Below are 24,059 nucleotides of genomic sequence, written 5' to 3' on the forward strand. Positions count from 1 at the left end.
AACTGACAACGCCATGGCTAAAAATAAAAAAAGACAAACAGAAAAACAATAGTACACACGACACAACATAGATAACTAAAGAATAAACAACACGAACCCCACCGTGAAAGTACAATCATTCAAAAAAAAGCGATTGACAAAAAATATAAAATAATTTTAATGTAATTTCTTGATTGATGGTCAAATCGTAAAATAAACAGTCGTTTTACAAGAAATTTTATAGAATTTATGATAAGTGGATTGGAAGCTAACGTTTAGTGTAGATTATAGTTTAAACTTTACGAATGAACCAATCTATGAAGTTTTTGTTTCATTCTTTTCCTATCACAAATTTGCATATGCACATTTCATGATACGATATATGTATTCTCAAAGCAATAAGTTCAATTATAACTTGAAACTTGAGGTAATTGGGTTAAACATGAAGGGTTCCAAATCTTATTATCAAATTCCGTTTGGACATTGAATAGGTGCGTCCCAAATTAACAGACCCTCCGTTACAGTGCAATTCCTATTACTTCAACAACTTTGCAAACGAACCTTTCTAACTACCGTAGTATTGATTGATTGGTCGATGCTTCCTTAAAGTGCAATTTCAAATGTATTATGAAATTGTTCAATATCTTAAAATACATAAATACATGGAATAATTTCCATCCGATGTTATACAAAAATAACTAGGTTGAAACCGTTCAATGTAATAAGTAAATCAATCAAAATGTTGTATGTTTCAAAAGTAAAACCGTTAAAATGTAGACTGATTTTTATATATGAATTAAAAGAGCTAAAGAGTGTATACGCGAAATCTTATTTCTTTCTATTTTCCAATATAAATTATCTATTACATGTTATATCATTGAAATCATTTATTTTATTTTAGTCCCTTGCCGGAGGATGTGCTGAAAAAACATGCCAATCAGGTCGGAAATGTGAGAAGGAGACCAATGGTGGATTCGGTTGTACTCATGTCTGTAAGAAATATTCATATTATTGGAGATAAATTAAGTGGCGTATTTTTTATTTTTTTATTATTTATTTATTATTTATTCTTTTATAAAGCTTCACATGTAATAGAAAATTACATATTTTAAAATAGCATAAGTTTCCTTTTATTAGTTAAATTGGTCACTATCTTAATCGCATGTCTTTCAAACTTATTAGTAAACCATACATTGACGAAAATCCTGGTCTGAACGCGTCAGTACAAAACATAAAACATAAACGTATACTAAAGTATGATTTGTAATTAAAAGATTGTGAAAGTCCTGCGCCGACGACACCAAATGCTACCTGCATTGAAACTTTTGGATTGTATCGAAATCTCGGAACTGGAATACAATTTAAATGTAACAACGGATTCACAATGAATGGACGTCCGTTTCAAATATGTAGTGAACATGGAGAATGGAAACAGCTGTTTTGCTGCATAGAAAAATGTAGGTATTCTCTAACTGTAGATAATTACATTTTATTATGCTAACCTCTCTATAACTTTGTCAGGAAAACTGCTCTTGAATGTTCTGTAGAACAACTATTCAGACACCTTTAGAGCAGTTTTACCTTACCAGTGTTGGACAATTGTAACCTTAAACAAATTAAGACAGATCTACCATAAATGTGTAATCAGAGAGAAATTAACAAAACATACCTCCAAGACGGTACATGTACATATTTTTACGTTTTATTCCTAAAAAAAACTTACAAGGAAAATTAGCTACTGTTCCCTTTTCTAAATTGTCAAAAGAAATTTCTGTTTGAAATGCTCTACCATAATTAAAACATTGTTGTGACGTCATTTTATTGTTTTACCTGTTCTTTAGTTCAGTGATTGGAATATCATTTACCTGTAAGAAACCATTATGTTACAGAAAAATACAACCAAATAACAAATGACAATTAAAAAAAATATTTTATTAACGTCAACTTCCAATACAATAATTTTGTCACTCATCAAAACGGTTTCTTGAGGAAAAACAATCACTTTCAAAATGATTTTTAACACTACCAATACTTATATCACAGCCATTTTTCTCATGTTTTTGGGTTGTCTCTTTTCGCCCTAATTTAATAGGTTGATTATGCTTGTTGTAAGTCTTGTTTTTGTTGACTCTTTGAATTTCGTTTTTGAAAAGATTTATTCTCGTCCCTCTTATTTATCAAAATTGACATCTGGTGTTGCTTTTATTCTTCCTAACATCATTTTCAACTACAATTAAAATGAAAAAAGCATTATAGTAATGCTTCTAAAATTTGATAAATCATGCCACAATACAAGGGCCACGAACAACCTAAACATTATCCTGTGTACAAAGTGCGAATCTAGAACTCCCTTCATGAACTTTTAGGTTTCGGCGTTGATTAACAAGTTGTTGTTTTTTTAAGTTATTGCTTAAATAAAAATATAATGCAACACTTCGCTTTTGAACGACGGTGAATATGGGAAGCAGAATAATCGTGTGTCCGATTTGCACTTTGTTCGCAGTGATCGTTTTATAATAGTTTTTTTAAAAAGAAAATCGAGACAAATTACGTTTCGGTGAATTTAAAAAACACAAGGGACTCAAAACACATAAATCTTTACTTGCTTTTTCTTTTTTTATACCTTTTTCGACATGTTAAACAATGTTTTGAGTAAGATATAAACCTCTAACAGTCCATTCTGTAAAATATTTTACACAACCATCAAGTTGGTTGACTGTTATGGAATAAATAAAGGTAACAGTAGTATACCGTTGTTCGAAATTCAGAAATCGATCGAGAAAAAACCAAATCCGGGTTACAAACTTAAATGAGGGAAACACATCATATATAAGAGGAGAGCTACGACACAACAGGAACATAACACTAAAATGTAACACACACAGAAACGAACTATAATATAGCAATAGCCATTTTCTGACTTGGTACAGGTCATTTAAAAAAAATGATGGGTTGAACCCTGGTTTTGTGGCTAGCCAAGCCTCTCGATGTTATGACAATGTTAAATATAACATCAAAATGACAACCTTACATGAAAGGACTACAATACAAATAAAAGGGAGAACACATAGGACAGAAAGGGTACTAGGTTTATAATTTAATACGACAGACACCTCATTTCGTTTACACAAGACTAATCAGTGACGATCAGATCAATAACCGTTTCACAGATGATATCGGATATATGCCTCATGTCGTAACTACAATCGTCTTCCCTTTTCCCCACGAATGTGATCTACCATAAGACATGAGACATAAGACATTTTATTTCACTAAAGCCCCCACATGGGGTATGTTAGTACAACATTTTTTAACAAACTATAAAAGTATGAACATATTTACATATTTACATTAAAACATGGTTAACAAAGGTGCAATAATAGTATATATAATTAATACAGATATTTGACAGGAAGTACAAAATATACCGAATTAAACTATTTACCGGATTTGTAAGAACATGAGCAAAACGATGGGTTCCACCTGTGGATGAGCACCTGAAATCACCACCCAGTTGTTGATGGAGTTCGTGTAGCTTAGTCTTCATCTGTGAAGCAGATGTTATATAATGTTACGACATATCCAAACTGTACCATCTGTCATATTTGTCTTCTACTCAGTAATTTGATATCGTCCGCACACAAGTACCCACTGAATACATATCACATATAGAGGGAGGAGGAGGTATCATGTGATTCGGATTGGTAAAAATGATCTTTCTAAATGGTGTTCTATATTATTTTAGCACTTCGTCCACATGATTGTGGTGACATACCGGATCATTGTCCATCAGCAGTATACACAATTTACCCAACAGTCACCAGTTCTCTAGATGTCTACTGTGACATGGAAACAGCTGGCGGAAGTTGGACTGTATGTATGAATCATTTTCTTCAGTATAAGTTAATATAACATAATAAATTATGAAATGCTCTCGTCTGATTTTGAAAATATCCGTTTAAGAGAATAATAGTTGGCACTATTCAGCTGAAGTTTGTGGTGACTTACCGATAAGATGGATCGATATGACGGGTTATATGTATCAATATTTGAAAAGTATACGATAAGTATTTTTTTCAATGGTTTAATCAATCAGTTGCACAGAATATCATGGTAAATAAACATAAAATAACTATAATAAATATACATAGAATATCAATGTCAAATTTACATAAAAAAGACAAGTTTCAAAGTTAAATATAAAAAGCAACACGTTATAAGTTATACGTCCGAAGCGCTTTTATAGATATAATAATAACTTACACAGTTGAACAGCTATAGGACATAAACATTGCCAAATTTATCTAAGGTAAACTTTGCCTGAGGGGTTGAAACACAATTTAAGAAAGGTTCGTAATAAATCATGTCAGTGCCGAAGTACTGACTAATGAGCTGTTGATACCCTCGGAGACTGATAGTCCACCAGCAGAGGTATCGACCCAGTGCTTTCAAATATGAATACACATATTGTAGGTCATTCAGAGAAGAATCGACGGATCTACAGATTTCTATAGAGGATGGTCTGATTATGAACAAGGATTTGGAAGAATTGACAGTGAATATTGGTTAGGTATGTTATTTCTTATTCGTACACATGACGGAAAAAACGTTACTGAATTGAGAGATTATATTTTTAAGACAATTGATAAGTTTCTACAATGCATTCTATATAATTTATTTCAATTTTTTTTTCTTAATTAAATATTGACAAACCTTAACATGAAATGAAACCTTAATAATTTGTCAAACCCAGTTTACGAAAGGTGGGTAAAAAGTTATGTAGTTATGTTTTGTGGCTAAGTCTTTGAAATCGCATTATGGATATGAGAGAATACTTCGCAGCTCCAAAAATGCACAAAACCGGATTTACTGTTTACTGAACAGCAAGTAATGCAGAGCAAACGTTTTTGTTCAATAAGCCTGCTGTTATGTAAAAAGAATGTATACATGTATAGTCCTTGCCTTCTAAAATCATTTTATTTAATACATCATATATATTGAATACTGTAATGATAAATTAGGAAACCGAAGCAAAATACACTAGAACTATTCAACTTACTAAGTGTGGCAACATATGGGTTTGATTGTAATGGATGTTCTTTTTTATTTCTCAACAAGAAACACTGTTATACATACTTTTACATCGTCTGGAAATTACGAGCTGTATATACATTTAGAAGACTTCGATGGAAAGACAGCATACGCAAAGTATAGTACGTTTAATGTTGAGGATTTCAAATCAAACTTTATGTTACACATTAGTGGATACACAGGAACTGCAGGTATATCTTATATTCTACTTTTTGACATTTTTACCTATTAAGTTATATCTGTTTGTTTTGTTCACGCATCGTTTTCAATATAATGGAATTTGATACAACTGTCATATATGTTAGAGGTTTATCTAGCTATAAAACCAGGTTCAATCCACCATTTTCTACAAAAGAACATTCCTGTACCAAAGCAGGAATATGGCAGTTGTTATCCATTCGTTTGATGTGTTTATGCTTTTTGGTTTAGCCATTTGATTAGGGACTTTCTGTTTTGAAATTTGCTCGGAGTTCATAATTTTTTGTGATTTTACTTTTTAAAAGGAGGTCTGAATGTTAAAATCAGAAAACAAAAAGAGCTAGAAGATATATAATAACTGATAATGTCTTATTTGTAAATGAAGTAGTCAAGTTTATATTATTACCATGGGTCTTTTTCTCATATCCATTTTAACAAGCGCAAATCTAAATAACTCATCGTGAAAGAATGTCTTTTGCTTTAACGTATTATTACATTTGTCAGTTCTGTAATGCATATAGGACAAATACATGTATTAGATTTATACTTAAAAGAGGGACGAAAGATACCAAAGGGACAGTCAAACTCATAAATCTAAAACAAACTGACAACGCCATGGCTAAAAATGAAAAAGACAAACAGAAAAACAATAGTACACATGACACAACATAGAAAACCAAAGAATAAACAACACGAACCCCACCAAAAACTAGGGGTGATCCCAGGTGCTCCGGAAGGGTAAGCAGATCCTGCTCCACATGTGGCACCCGTCGTGTTGCTTATGTGATTACAAATCCGGTAAATAGTCTAATTCGGTAGGTCACATTCATGAAAGGGAAGGGGATTGTAGTTACGACGTAAGGAACATATCAGATATCATTTGTGAAACGGTTATTCCATAACGGTCAACCAACTCGTGATGGCGTCCGTAAAATTTACGAAGGGATGATTTCAACTTCACCATTTGGAACTCTTGGTTTAATAGCTTCCTTGTGAGCAGTAACCCTCTATCAAGAAAATCATGATAGGAAATGCAAGCACGGGAATATCGTATCAATTGGGAGATATATACTCCGTATGCAGGTGCTGCTGGAATGTTGCTACTTAGAAATGGAAAGTTCACAATTGGAAAGCTGAAATCATCTCTTTTGTCGTAAAGTTTTGTTTTCAACCGACCCTCATTGTCAATTTCTAGATGTAAGTCAAGATATGAAGCCGACTTAACTGTATCTGTAGTATCCTTTATCTCCAATTCGATGGGATAGATGCGTTCCACATAGTCACCAAATTTGGAATTGTTTAGTGAAAGAACGTCATCTATATAGCGGAAAGTAGAATTAAAGGATATAACTTCTTATCTTTCTTCCTAAGAAGTTCCTGCATGAAGTCAGCCTCATAATGATAAAGAAACAAGTCGGCAAGTAGAGGGGCACAGTTTGTTCCCATTGGGATGCCGACAGTCTGTTGAAAAACACGTCCTCCGAACGTTACAAATATGTTGTCAATCAACAAATCAAGCATCTTATAATATCGGTTTCAGAGAATTTTTTGTTTGAATCAGAGTGATTCTTTACCAAGTATTTAACATTTACTCCTACTCGAAATATTAAGTATCAAACTACAGAAATTTTAAATTAAAATTAAATTAGTATAATAGGATATCTATAGACAACTTAAAATGGTAAACAATGTGAAGTGAATCAACACTCAGTAGTATTAAACCAAATGCTCTGATTATACTATATTAAAGCTGGTCCTCACCTTCTTTAAAGTGATTGGCATATTCGTAACATATTTTTTTCTTCCTGATTATACAAATGAGTTAAATCTAAATATTAGTACAGAGGATGTTACTATGGGGTACAAACATACCCTACAATATATCTGTTGTCATATCCTTCCTGAATACAGTGGCGGATCTAGAAATTGTCATAAGTGTAGGCCCACTGGCTGTCTAAGAGGGGCCCACTCTCGTCACGCTTTAGTGATTCCCTATATAATCAACCAAATTTTTTTCAAAAGGCGGGGCCCGGAACCCCTCCCTCCCCCCTCCCTCCCCCCTCCCCCTAAATCCGCCTCTAGAATCCAAAATTTAAAGTAATGTACAATGTTGACTTAAGACCCTCAACCTGAAACTCCAATGTTTGTCTTATTCATTTTTTTATTAACTGACAATTCGTTTTCATTTCTTATTAATTCTTAAAAATTATTACAATCATTATACGGAGTGCCAAGTAACAAAAAATCTACTTTATTTTTTTGTGGTACATCTTATTCTATTTGATCCATGAACAGTTTTGTTTTCAAAATTTGAAAATGGTGCTGTTTAATGACATTTTGTTATGTTTAATTTGAGTATGTATGACTATAGGTAGTTGAATAAACACTAGCATTCCTGTAACCTATATGGTCCGGAAGATATTTTATTATCGTATGCAATACATATTCAAAGTGACAAACATTGTGACCAAAAAGTATTTTTTTACTTATAGAAAATAGATACAGACAACTAACAAACCTTTTACTATATGTTTGGTTTTTTTTCTATTCTGACATAGGAGACGGCCTTGATTACCATGACAAAATGATGTTTACTACCAAAGATAAAGACAACGATCGATGGAAATTCAACTGTGCTGGTCTTAGAATAGGAGCATGGTGGTACAAATATTGCATCAAGTCTAACTTAAACGGCAAATATGGAAACAGAAACAGTGGACTGATATTTTGGAGAACATGGACTAAAGAATCGCTGAAATCTACAAGGATGATGATTAAGAAAACATCAGAACAATAATTTTTGTTTTAAATTATTGACTCATCTATATTATTTCAATTCAGTAATTCTTTTCCTCTGAATTGTTCTTTTGTATATTTATAAATGTTGGTTTTGTTATCATTTCATGTCGTTCTTTGTAGGTACATGGCATAGAGTGTACTCATTCTACTTTAGCTTAATAGGCATCTTTCAAAAAAGAAATCCGTTATTTCTCGAGCAGTAGTCAGAATATATAGTGTTGTACGTAAGGAGTCCTTGAAATACAACTTATCCGGGTTTCTGTAGTTCCAACTTTGTTTTAATCATCCAACGTAATTTTCATGTTCAACTATTGCATTTAGAAAATAACCTTCAATATATAATACTGTTCAAAGACTGTCTAAATTTGTATTTTTTTATTAATGGTGCCAACGCAAACCTGAGGTTAATGGCCTATATAAATGTAGAAAAGACTTGATAGAAACATTTAGGTTTGACCACCTTGCGATATCTGACAGGTAACATTTCTGTTTTGCATTTTACAAAATGTAAACGTGTTAAATAGATTTCTATACATACGTCATAATATATTTCTTGAATGACTTTTCGCAGAGACGCGCATGATTAAAAAATCAGAGAAGTCAAATAAACATCCAACCGTTTAGATTTCAAAATAACACCTTTTTCAACATATTTTTATAGTTCGTTCTTATGTTGCACTGTTATACCACTGTCTAAGGTTAGGGGGATAGGGATCCCGCTAACAAGTTTAACCCCACCACATTATGTATGTATGTGCCTGTCCCAAGTCAGGTCAGGAGCCTGTAATTCAGTGGTTGTCGTTTGTTTTTGTGTTACATATTTGTTTTTCGTTAATTTTTTTGTACATAAATAAGGCCGTTAGTTGTCTCGTTTGAATTGATTACATTGTCATTTCGGGCCTTTTATAGCTGACTATGCTGTATGGGCTTCTTTGATCATTGTTGAAGGCCTTACGGTGATATGTAGTTGTTAATTTCTGTGTCATGTTGGTCTCTTGTGGACAGTTGTCTAATTGGCAATCACATCACATCTTCTTGTTTATATATTCACAGGCACAGTCAAAATCGTCTAAAGTCAGCTTTGCTTTAGGATGTTGTAACATTGGATTTAAACTTCAGTTATGAAGTTTTTACTTTGATATTTTCAAATAACGTGTATCAATTACATGCTGAACGTTCGAAATATAAAGGCAACAGTATTATACCACTGTTCAAAATTCATAAATCGATTTAGAAAAAAATAAATCCGGGTTACAAACACTGAGCGAATTATAGCTGCGACTCAGAAAGAGTGTTAGTGATACACACAATCGAACGTTTATGTATACGTGTAAGGGGGTTGGTTTTTGTTTTCTTTCATTCACGAAAAAAAATAAAAATAATACCGAACTCAAAGTAAAATTCCAATCCGAGAGTCCTTTGTTAAATGTCAAAATCAAAATCTCAAACATCAAACGAATGGAAAACAACTGTCGTATTCCTGACTTTGCACAGGCATTTCCTTATGTAGAAAATGATGTATTAAACCCGGTTATTGGTTCTTTAATAATTAATTGTTCTACATATCAAGATGGTCGGTAAGATAAATTCGTTGCTATAGACGGGGTCAGTAAGCGGGCGGAACTTACTGAACCCTTATAGATAGTATTGGGTCAATAGCACACTGTGCAAATTATAGTATTTTAAAAATACATAGTTATTTTTTTTTCATAACACAATCCATCATATAACCGTTAAAAAATAAAATATGCAAATTTCTTGCAGTAATGAATGTGATTGCTTTGAGAACACCTTTTTCAAATAATCGATATCTACCAAGTCAGGAATATGACAGTTGCTATCCATTCGTTTGATGTGTTTGAGCTGTTGATTAGGGACTTTCCGTTTTTAAGTTTCCTCGGAGTTCAGTGTTGTTGTGATTTTACTTTTAACATGATTTGTATCTAATTTAACGAACTGTATATACAACATCATCGTAATAAATAGAAAATGATATCTCGTTTTTAATAAGTTTGTTACCAAGTTTATTAATTATGCTAAATGTATTCGTATAAAAAGAAACTCAAATTAATAAAACTAAAATAACAGTCATTTTCTAATACGTTTTACATGTACATTTTATGAAGTGAATAGGGTTACAGATACCACAGCATTTCGAGTACCTGCAATAAATTTTATAATCGTTAATATTAGAATCATATCTGTGAATCATTTCCACGTATTGAAAATTTCATTGTACGTTATTCTGTTCTTTCTATTATTGTTATGACGTTTAACAGAACTGATTTCAAATTTCCTATTTCTCTTTTTTCCTTCTTTTTTTTTTACACATAATGTCCATTTGGGAAATTTGCATCACATATTGTTGGAACTACGAAAACAAATCAAGAGTTTGTGAATTTGGAATCAAACTTCGTGTCAGTTTGCTATACCTTGTGATGCGTTTCGGTTTTTTTCGGGGTTTTTTTTTTTTTGTGAGTCATATATCTCACAGTTTAACTTAGGTTTTTTTAGTTTTTTTCTTTTTTTGTCTTATCGCCTTTTCAGCAATATAGGCTGTTTATACCTGTTTCAGTTTATTCAATGTTATGGCAATGGATCAACAAACCAGTACTTAACATTTCTATATTTGTATATTTGCTATGTCGGGTTATGGACGTAATGTCTAAATATTTCGTTCGTTAAATCCTCATCGAAGCTTAAAGATATTATGCCGAAGATATCAAATGGTCATACGTCGAAAATAGACTGACAATGTAATGAGTGAAAAAGAAGAAGAAAAAAAACATCCTAGAAAACTAAGGACTAAGAAAAACAAAAACTGGGGATGATCTCAGGTTTTCCGGAACGGTAAGTGAATCCTGCTCCCCATGTGGTACCCGTTATGTTGCTCGTGTTAGTACACAACAGGAAAGTATAATTCCAAATAAGAAATACGGGGTAAAGTGGACGGGGTTGTGGTTACGATATTTGGACCATATTCGCATATCTGCTGGAATGTTGCTATATAGAAATTGAAATTGAAAGTTCACGATTGGTAAGCTGAAATCATCTCTTTTATCGTAAAGTTTCATTTTCCACCAACCCTCATTGTCAATTTCTAGATGTACGTCAAGATATGAGGCAGAATTAAGAGATAACTGTATTGTATTTGAAGCTTTAAGGACGTCCATCGGTAGTTTTACTGTCGCAAATTTAGTTTACCTGGCGACGCGGAGCGGAGACAGGTAAACGGGTATTTGCGACAGTAAAACTACCGATGGACGTCCGCAAAGCTTCAAATACAATACAGTTATCTCTATTCTAATGCAAAACAAGTTCATAATTAAATTTCAATCATTATTTCAGTGTAAAATCTTCATTAAAGAAAATTCCGCGAAAAGATGTTATCTTCTTTGGTCCCTACACTAGGTGACGTCATAGGTATGCTTCCGGCGTCAAACATAAACACCGGGCGTTTTCTGGCTTCTCTGCCGCTTCAAAATGTAATAAATTTTGATAAAAAGAAAATTTTTAGGCGCAACAAGTGAGTTTTTTGTTTATTATTGTAGAAATAACATGTCAACACATTCCGAAATTCAAAATGTCGGCTTCCTTAGTTACAGACAAGGAGATAAAGAATTTGACGCTTGCTGTCATCCAATCAGAACAATTGTTACAAAATAATTGCATTAGAATAAGTTGTATCTGTCGTATCCTTTATCTCAAGTTTGATAGGATAGATTCGTTCAAATTAGTCACTACATTATTTAGTTAGAAAACATTTTTTAGCGGTTAGTAAAGTTTAAAAATACTGCTTACGTTGTTTTTTGTTTGTTTGTTCTTCCTAAGAAATTCATGTACTATGTCAGTCTTGTATTAATAAAGGAAAAAGCCGACAAGAAGAGGGGCACAGTTTGTTACCATAGGAATATCGATTGTTTGATGAAATACACGTCCTCCGAAGTTATAAATATATTGTCCATCAAGAATCAAGCATCTAGATAATGTTTGTTTCAGAAAATTTTTTGTTTGAATCAGAGTGATTTTTAACAAAGTAAGATTTAGTTAAAATAACAATTTAACGGACAATACAGCAGAAGAAAATTAATCCGTGATACATAATATGTATAATTTACAAAACTATAATTGAAACAGTGGTGTTTTGGGAATGAACTTTTACGAGGCGATTACAATGATACATCATGGACCGCACATGCACACAAACAAACGTTATTTTAATGACAAATATCACCTGACTTTTACTTTATTCAAGAACATTTTTAGATTTGTTTTACACTTGGTATAATTCAAATGTCATAGGAAAGAGGAATGAATTCTGGAAAAGCGTTTACCTCCTAAACTAATGTTCACAAGTTATTGTGTGTCTGTTTGAAACTGATTTGTTTTATAAGTGAAAACTTCGAGAGAGAGAGAGAGAGAGAGAGAGAGAGAGAGAGAGAGAGAGAGAGAGAGAGTAATAGGAGTAGATTTGAGATTCGAGTTAAAGCTCCAAGTATAATTATGTCTCCTAGAAAAAGTAGATAACAAAAAAACCTAATTCCAAGGAAAATTCAAAACAGAAAGATCGTTAAAAAATGATGGCAAAATCAAAAGCTCACACACATCAAACGAATGAAAACAAAATAACGGTCATATTCCTTAATGCCGGCATTTCGATTTGTAAATTGTACATTTAACCTGGTTTTATAGCTAGCTAAACCTCTCACTTGTATGACAGTTTCAGGGACTGGCATCATATTGACAACAATGTATGAGCAAAACACGCAGAAACAATAGGTAACAATGTAAAAAAAAATGGAGTACAGCAGTCTACATTTATTATAATCCTAATCTCAATAAATCAAACCAACTATGTCAACAAAGAAAAATGAAATTGCATATACAATGTATATCATTATAAAAGACAAACTTCAAATTCAAGTTCAACCAATAATCAAACGTGTTTTTGAACTTCAAGTTCATTTCGAGTTCATGTAAATAATTTCCAGATCTGGAAGACATCGCATACGAGTTAGGATTCAAACTATTGTTCGTTTCAGAGAGTTTGAATGTTATAATTCGATTTCAAAAAAGACTATGAAAAATATAGAAACTTGCCTGTCAGTCTTGATTTCCAGTACACATAACAACAAGAAATTTTATTTTACAGTTCTCTATCTTTTAGTTTGTTTTTTCAAACCAGATTTTTGTAAAGATCTTACATTGAATGTGTTGAATTTAGTGTGCGCTCCTCTTAACAATAACTGTGTATGCTGAACAACAGACAAAGATAGACGACTCAATTTTACATGTAACCTATTACGCGGTAGTTTTAACTGTTGATCGACATATTATACTGTTATACCACTGTCCCAAATTAGAGGGAGAGTTGGGATCCCGGTAACATGTGTAACCCCGCCACATTATTTATGTATGTGCCTGTCCCAAGTCAGGAGCCTGTAATTCAGTGGTTGTCGTTTGTTTATGTGTTACATATTTGTTTTTCGTTCATTTTTTTATTTAAATTAGGCCGTTAGTTTTCTCGTTTGAATTGTTTTACATTTTCATATCGGGGCCTTTTATAGCTGACTATGCTGTATGGGCTTTGCTCATTGTTATAGGCCGTACGGTGACCTATAGTTGTTAATGTCTGTGTCATTTTGGTCTCTTGTGGACAGTTGTCTCATTGGCAATCATACCACATCTTCTTATTTATATAGTTGCAAATTTTGTAAATGTTTGACTTGTGGGTAGTTTTACAGCCGAATAAAGAGGTATGTTACGTTGCAATACGTTGATATGACAGATCACAGAGGGAAATGGTTTTTGGGTTGTATGAGTAGACTAAATCATTAGAATTTGAATTACTGTTTGCATGGACCCATATGCGACGTATTATTTCGAATGCGATCTTATAGTCTTTGCTCATCCAGATTTCAATTTTAAGGTTATACTTCGTGAGTAGTGGAAGTGTTCGAGAGATCAGCAACTTGTTATAAGAGAATAAAGTGGCTTTTAATAAGCTTAACCGTTACTTTAACGACCTTGACTGGCTATAGAGCCCTCGCACGATCCAAGCTTATAGCCGTTTACAATGTATGTCTCCTCTTAGAAAGGATACATTTAATTTTACCGGAGTTCGTCTTGTTCTTTTTATGCTTGATATTAATTTTTTTTTTTGTCGTTGGTTCGTGTCATGTTTGATTTATCGTGAATTGTTTTCTTATAAATTAGTTTCCTCAATTGAGAGGTTCTGCATAAATACTATTTTGTTTTAGTCTGAACCCTATATGGCATGAGTTATTCTCATTGTTGAAGGCTGTACGGTTGCCTATAAAGGCTCATTAGAATTTAAGTGAAAAGTTATCTCATCAAGTCAACAAAAATAGAGACAAGATCATTTAAAGTTATCCATGTAGCTATTTTAAATAGATGATTTACTCACTGAGGAATTCGTTAATTATACTATGGTCGAGGTCAATGTATGGGCTTTGTCAAAGAGTTTGGTAAAATTTTGCGTACACATTTGACTAGTTGTACGGGACTCTTGTGGTTTTGTACAAAATTCAATTCTGTCATAACAAAATCATTTTTGTCTTACAAAACTATGTGATACAGACTTGTTTTATGAGAACTTCAATTTTGTGATGACAAAAGTCAATTTTGTCAAAAAGGTATGCAAATATAAACTTATTTGCATACAAAATTGACTTTTGTTACCTGATATGGAAGTCAATTTTGTGAGACAAGATTCAATTTTGTGAGACAAGATTCAATTTTGTGAGACAAAATTGACTTTTGTCTCACAAAATTGACTTTTGTGTTTTAATTTCCATATCAGGTTTGTGAGACAAAATTCAATGTTGTCAATTTTGTGTAACAAAAGTCAATTTTGTGTGACAAAAGTCAATTTTGTGTAACAAAAGTCGATTTTGTATGCAAATTTGTTCACAGAATCCAAACTAAACTAATTTGCATACAAATTTGACTTTTGTCGCCCAATTTTCAAATTCGGTAACAAAAGTCAAGTCTGTGTAACAAAAGTGACTTTTGTCCACTGAAATAAAATTTTGTATGACAAAATTTTAAATTTGTAGGATGCTACAAATTTTGTTAAACTGAACTCATTTTTGTTGAACAAAAGTCACTTTTGTCCGTACAAAATTGAATTTCGAGTACAAAACCACAAGAGTCCCATTCGGCGCCCCGTAAGTTGAACTTTAACCGAAAATAAAAAATTAAAAAAAACGGGCTAAATAAATAATGGCTACAGAAACTTTATTGGCAAGTAATGTCACAGCCGATTTCATTAAGTATGTAGGTAAAGGTAGAATCCTTGGTTAGCTTGCTTGTTAGCTTGCTTGTTAGCTTGTTTACCTAACCTAAATGTGACTTCACGGTTCAGCTAACAAGCAAGCTAATCAAGGATTCTACCTTTCCCTACACCCTCAATGAAATCGGCTGTAATGAAATAAAATCCTTGAACATTGAACTTTCAATAATTACAAAATGAACATATTTTATTTGTAATTTACCAGTGTATGCAATAAAAGTCGTCTTTTTGACATTGTACTTAAATAAATAAGCTTTATTTAGAGCCGGCATGGTATATAAAACATAGACAAACAAGCTCTAATGAGCTTTTAACCGACATATGAGACATTATTTAACAGTACAACATTTATAACAATACAATACATAATATAGTACACATGCAATAAATATCACAGCACAACAATGAAGCACTAAAAGCAGAATATAAGCATAAGCTAGGTATTAAGGCTAAAAGCATATAAGTGTTAACTAGGCATAAAGCTGGTAAAAATGCTTAGCATAAAAATTGAAAAAATGGGATATGATCTAGATGGTAAATAAATTTGCATAATATATAAACTAAAAGTCTGCACAAACTGCACTTACAGTCATTTCCATTCCATGACTTTAAAATATTTTTGAACTGACTAAAATTAGCAATTTTTCTAAAATCATCAGGTAGATCATTCCATAAAACAGCAGCTGTGTATTTAAAAGAGTTCTTCCCATAGGTTGTTGTTCGAACCCTAGGTATATCTACAATATTAGAATATCTAAAATTATATTTACAGTCTTTCAAAACAACTAAATCATGTAAGCATGGTGGTGACAATTTATATAAAATTTTAAAACACTCAATAGCCATGTTACGCATACGTCTTATTTTCAGTGATGGAACCTTTGCTCGTAAAAGTAGTTCATCATATGAACTAACATAGTCTTCATATATAAATCGTAAAGCCCTTTCTTGAATTTTTTTTCCAATTTGGTGGTGTTATTTTTGTTGCAAAAATGCCATGCCAAAGGACAAAAATTAAAATTAGATAAAATAAATGTGTGGAAAATTGTCAGTTTATTCAATTTAGTAAGGTAGCAGCCAATGCGCTTTAAAACATTCAGTTGTTGGGATGCTTTACGGCAAATATTTTTAATGTGGTGATTAAAAGTTAAGTTGATAGTCAATATCAATACCGAAAAGTTTGACAATCTCATCACAGGATATTTTTGCTGACTGCATATTAAAAACAGGCTTTTTTGCAAATGTTTTATTTCCAACTGCAATGGCTTGGAATTTGTCAGGATTTGCCTGCATACAATTAAATCTGAACCAGTCAATTAAAACAGCACTTTCTCTTTCGAGTGTACATAATAAATTATCAAAATCATTGTCAGCATAAGACAGAGTATTGTCATCGGCATAATTATACAAGGTAACATGTTCAAAAAAATAAAATATGTCGTTAAAAAAATATTAAATAATAGGGGCTTATTAAATTGAGAATGGAAAATTTTAACACTACTAGGTATGGGGAAAATCTGGATTTTTTTTATTTTTTTTATTTGTCATCTGCCTGACCAGAATATGTTTTTTCATCAAATGGGGCGGGGGGGGGGGGGGGATTAAGAATAAATTTTAGGAAATAAAAAAGCCGCCGACTTGTTTATCAGATCATACATTTGGTTATAAAATGGAACAAAATAATAAAAACAGCAATAGTACATTAACAGCACTATTCAAATCACCGATACCACGACTATGTTGATTCGCTGAAAAAAATACATTACCGACTAAAACATTGTGAAACTATTTAAAGGCATATGTACAATTGATTAAAACTGGGAATGACCAAGAGAGGGGGCTGTCCTCCCTTTAAATTAAACCGTCGAATACTTTGATTTTTGCAAGACTACTTTATCTGTTATAGATTAAATGTTTTAATTATTTTCTAATAAGTTCATCTTGTGAGAGAAGTCCAAGATTAATTACTATTGAATTAATCCTGTATGGTAGACTGTTGATATTGATTAATCCCTTACAGTAGCCTAACCACGTGACACCTGTTGTGAAAATGTCCGATTGAACAAGCACCTGTTCCGATCTAAACTTCGGGATGTTTACAGTAAGATGACGGCTCCCAACGTCGTGGAGCAAATTGAGGACACATTTCTATCGTGTTCAATATGTCTCCAATGCTACAATCAACCAAAGGCATTGCCATGTTTACATACATTCTGTGAAGGTTGTATTGAAGACTACATAAAGAAATTCACAGGGACCGGTAACCAGGGAAGCGTCCAGTTTCCATGTCCCATATGTCGTCTGGTAGGTCATTAACTTATTTATTTTGTATTTTGAACATTGGATCCTTACATTTATGACTTATTTCTGTATTTTGTATGGTATATAAATTCTGTGGTATGATAAGGACAACAAAGAAACAGTTTGCAATATCAGGGGAATTAACTCTAATTTTTCATTGATTTATAATATTGAGGTTCTTATTTGGGATTACTGTTTTATGAACTACTTTATTTATTAAGTTTTTCTCTCTTAATTCTGATAAGATTAAAGAAATTAAACTGTTTTTTGAACTTGTATACAAATCTTAAAGAGGATGTCACATGTATAATACATGTGTAACTAGTTAACAGTCACCTAATATAAAATATTCATTGCCTGTGTCAATAGACCAAGGACATGAACTTAACAAATGTTTACAGGGCTACATTGGTTTTATACCTATTAAACTTAATGGAAACTTTTGCTGAAAAATAACTTTTCAGTAAGACAGCAATTTAATAGTGTATGGACTCTAGTTATGGTTGTATCAGCTTTTACAAAAAAATATGAAAAATGGGTTAGGGGTTCTGATTTTTCATTTCTTATTATTTATTTTTTTAATCTAAGAATGAAAACATTATATTTCATGTTAAAACCCTATTATTTATATTCTGGGATCTGATAATTAAACCTTTGACCTTTTTAATTAGATTACAGAGGATTATTTAACTTTCAAGTGTCAATAAAAAAATCAACAGATAAGATACTTATCAATGTACAATCCAAATAATCTGAATTGTATTGCTATGAAATACATGAAATAACATGTACACATATAAACAATAAAAGTATAATGTATTTATCATGAGTTCATAGACAATTGCTATTTTGTTTCTGTAATACTATATAATTTAAACAGCTCACTTTTATGGGCCTGATGGGGTCATTCATACTCATTAAATACACTACTGTACATTGTACATGTAAGAAGTGGTGGACAGTATTTACAACCAATTCATTGATAAATGACAGTAAAGAAGTGGATTTAAGAAAGCTGTAGCCCTCTTTTGTTTACCACCTACATAGGATTTATATAAACTGTTAACTAGTCCCACATTAACTGCTGCCTTGTGGCACCTTTCAAAATCTTGGATCCACATCAGTGAAGGTTATAAATGTATGAGCCTGATGACCTATTGATATACCAGTTTATCATTTACCTCAGTCAAATTGCACCTCATTGATAATATTTGACAAATGAAACATTGCAGCCCTTCTAGCAACATGTCTTTTAATTTATACATGTAGCTTTACACAAGAAGAGCCCCCCCCCCTTCCCCCCATAATTGTTGGGAATAGACCCTTTCCATGCTTCTTGGGAATAGTTGCCCCTCCCCATGCTCTTTGGAAAAAAGACCCTCATTATGGATTTTGTGAATAGACTTTTAAAACAGCATTACATTATGTCAATAGAGTATATACAAGAAGTGGGTTTTATGTAAAATAAAATTACATAACAAGCCATAAAAATGTTATTGATGTGAAGTTAAGGGAACATTGATCTTAGGAATGAATAATATATACATCTTTATAATGTTTATAGAACATTAAACAGGACTCAGAATACACTTGATTTTATCATAAAACCTTTTTCTACAAACAAGGTGAATGTCAGTAAACATGTCTAAACAGGGCAGAAATAAAGTGTACAATGTATTTCACTATTTTCTCATAAATGAATTGCAAAGTTAATTAAATTGTATATGAATACATTGTATATATATGATATATTCCTAGGGTGTAGCACTAATCTTTTGGTCCCAGATATAAATCAATATATATTACAAACAGAAGTATATATTGAACATATGTTAAATGCTGCAAAAAGGTCTTCCTATATATACTATATCTAATTTTAATTTTAAATTAATTATCGTCATTTCATAAGTATCCTCAACAAAATTCTTCTATTTAAGGGCAGTCATGACGTAAAATTCATATAGAATATATAAAGAATAAAGATAAAGAATAGGAGATATGAGGTGTATGTACATGTTCGTTGCAATGAGACAGCAAGCAAACAACAAAAGTAATCAAAAAACATATAAAAGTCAACTTGCAGCCACTCTACTAGTGTATTTTTGTGTATCTGTGTAATATGTTATAACAAATAACAATATCGGTATAAAACAATACTTATATTGAATCAATATTGATTAATCATTTAAATGGCATGCTTACATTTTATTCCTTTGGAAAAAAGTAATTTACATGTACAGCAAATAAATGGGAAAGCAAATTTCAAAAGGAAATATTTACTTAGTTATAGACCTGGGAGACTGTATTAAAGTCTTGCATATCTTGTTAGAATCCAAATAATTTATAGTAACTTAACCTCAAGGGGTTAAATATTAATGATCATAAAAAAAACACCATACAATACAGATAATATCATACATGTAAATTGCATGTTATTGTTTGTGCAATTCAAATTCTTTTAAGAATAAATATTGGTGCCCTTACTACATGCTAGTATGGTATACATACTTGGACTCATTCTAAGAAACAAAAGGGCTACATAGCTGACCTGTAGACAAGTCCCTATTGCTAAAGTAAGATTTTTGATTTTAGATTTTATGGTACATGTACATGTAAATATATTTTATATCCTGTATCATTTTGGTAGAGCTAGTTAAAGCTTTGCAGGGTTTCCATCTTAAGCTTGTGCTTGACAAATTAATCCAAAGATCGTCCATAAGCATCCAACATTTGTTATAACAAGTCCTCTATCTTTTAAGCCTAAAATAAAATATTGTTTGTTTCCCCAATCCCGACCGACCCTGCAAAAGCGGTGCTACTCATAAAATTTTATTATCAAAACTAAGTAGAAAATTATTTTATTCATTTCTGATTATTTAAGCTTGTCGCATCGTCCGATATTATTCAAGCTTTTTGAAAAAAATAAAATTATTGCTTGGCAGGGTCGGGATGGGAAAACAAACAATACTTAAATTTAGGCCTTATCTGATTAGAATGATTTTATTTTGTATTTATGTTTTCCAGGAGGTAACCCTTCCAGAAGGTGGTGTGTCTGCATTTCCTTACAACCATCTTATAACCAGTCTAAAAGACACAATACTATCATCGTCTCTAAGCCAAAACCAATCAGGATCTAAAGGGGACAGACCAGACTTTCCCCTCACAGAAAGGCCCAGCTCTAAAAAGAGTTCTTTGACGTTTTCACAGAGATTTGGGCAGTTTGATAGTGGACCTGAAGGATTTGTAAACATTTCTGGCCTTGCTGTATGTCCAAAAACAGGAAGGATAATTATTGCTGACTGTAGCAAAAATACAATTACAATATATATCCCAGACGGGGATACTAAAAATATGTCTTTCAAATGTGACTGTTCTATCAGAGATGTTGCTGTAACTAAGGCAGGATCAATCCTAGTTACAGTCAGTCGGTCAGGAAATGCTATATTACGTGAATATACAACCGATGGTCGACTGATTGCACAATATGGTGATGTGTATAAAAGTGAAAATCCATTCGGAATCGCCATTAGTAAACGTGAACGTATAATTGTTAGTAGTCTACAAAGAAACAGAGTTCATATCTTCACAGACAGAAAGAAACATGCATTTTCATTCGGAACTGGGGGAGAAACCTTAGAACAATTTCTTTTTCCATATTACATTACAACAAATAGTAAAAATGACATCATAGTATCTGACAGCGGAAACCACAGAATCAAAGTTCACAAAACGGATGGAAGTATACGATGTATGTTTGGATCTCAAGGGTCCGCTTTAGGTTCTTTATTTTATCCAATGGGCATTTGTGTTGATGATTACGATAATATTTTTGTTGCAGATGCAAATAATTACAGAGTACAGTTATTTTCACCAAAAGGTGAATTCCTGGCATGTCCAGTTCAAAACACATTCCAGCTGGGTATTGACGTTAAGCCTGTCTGTGTGGCATACACGAAAAACCAGTTAATAGTATCCCTAAGAGGAACCAGATTTTCAGAAATTCAGATTTATGACTGTGATACTTCAAAATTCAAATCAAGGCCAAAGGCTTGCTGTAGTTGTTGTTTTTTCAGAGTAGGGCATACAGATGAACCACTGGAAGCATGGTCCTGATATCAAAAGGATTTTAGCTCTTTAAAGATGCCAAAATATGTATTACTGTAAATTTTTCAATCATGTCTGTAATCTAAAATTCACTGTACACAATAGATTTTAAAGATTTTAAAAGATTTATTTTGGAAATATTTATAGTTTTTGCATGGTTAAATGATAAAAAATCTTAAATAAATTTATAGGAAAACCTTTGATATGTTTAAATTTATACCATAGAAATATTTGTTAACTGTTTTGATTAGTAATACCAATATTAAGAAAAAAAATAAAATATCAAAACCAATCTAATATATGTGACCAGTCTCCCTTATAACACTGTTTTAGTTCTGTTTTAAAGACCACTTGGTTTAGTTGTCATATCGTCGCTGTTATGCAAAAACCTCGTATCTCAATTTTTTGCGGAAATCTTTTTATCGAAGATTTAGAATTAAATATGTATGTTCCACTGTATGCGAGAATATCTGATCTTCTAACCAATCATTAACCCGAATTCTGACATGTGACGAAATAGTGTAGTCGGATTGGTGAGACATTTTGTTGTGTGAAAATATCGTATCTCAAAAGAAAAACACTTTGCACAGCAGCTGACATTATTACAGTTACAGTTTTATCAATTTTAGGTTCTCAAAGCTAATATATTAGCTTAAAAATAATGAAAATACAATATAGGTGCAGAAATTTTGCTCGTCTTGGTAATTGATTGGTTAGAAGATCAGATATTTTCGCATACAGCGGAACATACATATTAAATTCTAAATAATCGATAAAAAGATTTCAGTTTTTTCTGCCTGGTGTAAAATTATCAAAACGTTAGATACGAGGTTTTTGCATAACAGCGACGATATACATTGTAAGTTATAATACATGTTCTAAATTTGTTGACAGAAATTTGATTGGCTGATAAGAATGATGTCAGATCCTTGTAAGCTTAACATGCTTAAACATGTACAGTGTATGCAAGACATTACTTTATTCCTGGTATTAATACATTTTTATGTACTTGTGCCATTTTTCTAGGAAATTTTTTATTACTCAGAATTGTACTGTCTTTCTGTGTAAAGATTTCTTGAGCATTGTTATCAAATCAACCTACTGGCTGTGTCAGTTACAATAATTGTTTGGTCTTTGATAATTTCAATATAGCTTAGATTCTTTACCATGTTTACACTTTACTGAAGAAATGTGTCTTTATCTCAAAAACCTTACTACATTGTAGTACTAGTTTAGAAGTAACAGACATAAAACAATTTATTTTACTCCATTCCAAGTTTAAATAATCTTCACAGGCCTTTCTTTGGCTTGTGGAGATTATTAACACTTGGAATGGAGTAAAAATAAATGTTTACTTCTTCATTGAGGCATCTGTTACTGGTTAACTAGTACTTGTAGTCTTTTTGAAGATTTGTTTGAGAAAATTGCTTGGTTCAAAGGTTTAAATTATGGTGCCAATCAACAGGTGATAACTTTTACAGTACATGTATATAGTCATATAGTGCTTTCCTTGTGTACTGATAAAATGTTTGACTTTTAACTAGCAATAGTATATACACAACAGCCCTGGTGGATTTTGCTTTTTCCAACGGCTCACCATGGGCAACCCACCCTATAATCTCTTTTTTGTAAAAATAGTGATTACAAATGCTTATCTGCTTTTTTCAATTGACTGTACTTGCCAGTCTGTTGATTAAACAAAAGAAATTGCATGCCCACTCCTATGGGTGGGCAGAGTGGACAAGCTAGAAATTTTGCCCACCGGGTGCCCACTCCCACAGTGGACGGGTGGACGTGGACAAAGCAAAATCCACCTGAGCTGTAGTGTAGACTTCAACTTCTTTATACATGTTTGATGAATTGTTCCTTATAACTTGTATAAACTGTAATGTTCACACGCCACTTATTAATTTTTTTTCACAACCTTGTAAATTTTTTATAGTACTTAAATTGGTTAAAAAAAAAAACTTCTGGAAAAAGCAAAATCATTGTGACGTGTTGTGTATATACAGCTTTTTAGAAATTAAAATAAAATCGTGATATGATATATTTTGGACCAAGGAGTCAAAGTCAGAACCATGTATTTAATGTCCTGAATACCACTTGTATATTACTGAAATATGGAAAAGATTCTTTAAAACTTGGTAATTTGTGTCTCATTAGTAACTTACCTAGAGCTTCTACAAAAAATGAATTGTTGATGTTAATATATAACATAAAAAAAGACAGATTCTTAAAAGCTTGGCTTAAAAGTGTTCAATATTTGTGATAC

At 32.2% G+C, this 24,059-nt stretch overlaps 1 protein-coding gene across 1 annotated transcript; it reads left to right on the forward strand.

Annotated features, from left to right (window-relative positions):
* The first annotated feature begins 17,407 nt into the window (after positions 1-17,407).
* LOC143085069 (E3 ubiquitin-protein ligase NHLRC1-like) lies at positions 17,408-21,941 on the forward strand. The gene is made up of 2 exons (XM_076261233.1): positions 17,408-17,686; positions 20,708-21,941. The coding sequence occupies exons 1-2, from the start codon at positions 17,489-17,491 to the stop codon at positions 21,794-21,796; spliced, it is 1,287 nt and encodes a 428-aa protein (XP_076117348.1). The 5' UTR covers positions 17,408-17,488; the 3' UTR covers positions 21,797-21,941.
* The last annotated feature ends 2,118 nt before the right edge of the window (positions 21,942-24,059 follow it).

This window comes from Mytilus galloprovincialis, chromosome 8 (genome assembly GCF_965363235.1).
Source record: "Mytilus galloprovincialis chromosome 8, xbMytGall1.hap1.1, whole genome shotgun sequence".
Lineage (NCBI taxonomy): Eukaryota > Metazoa > Mollusca > Bivalvia > Mytilida > Mytilidae > Mytilus > Mytilus galloprovincialis.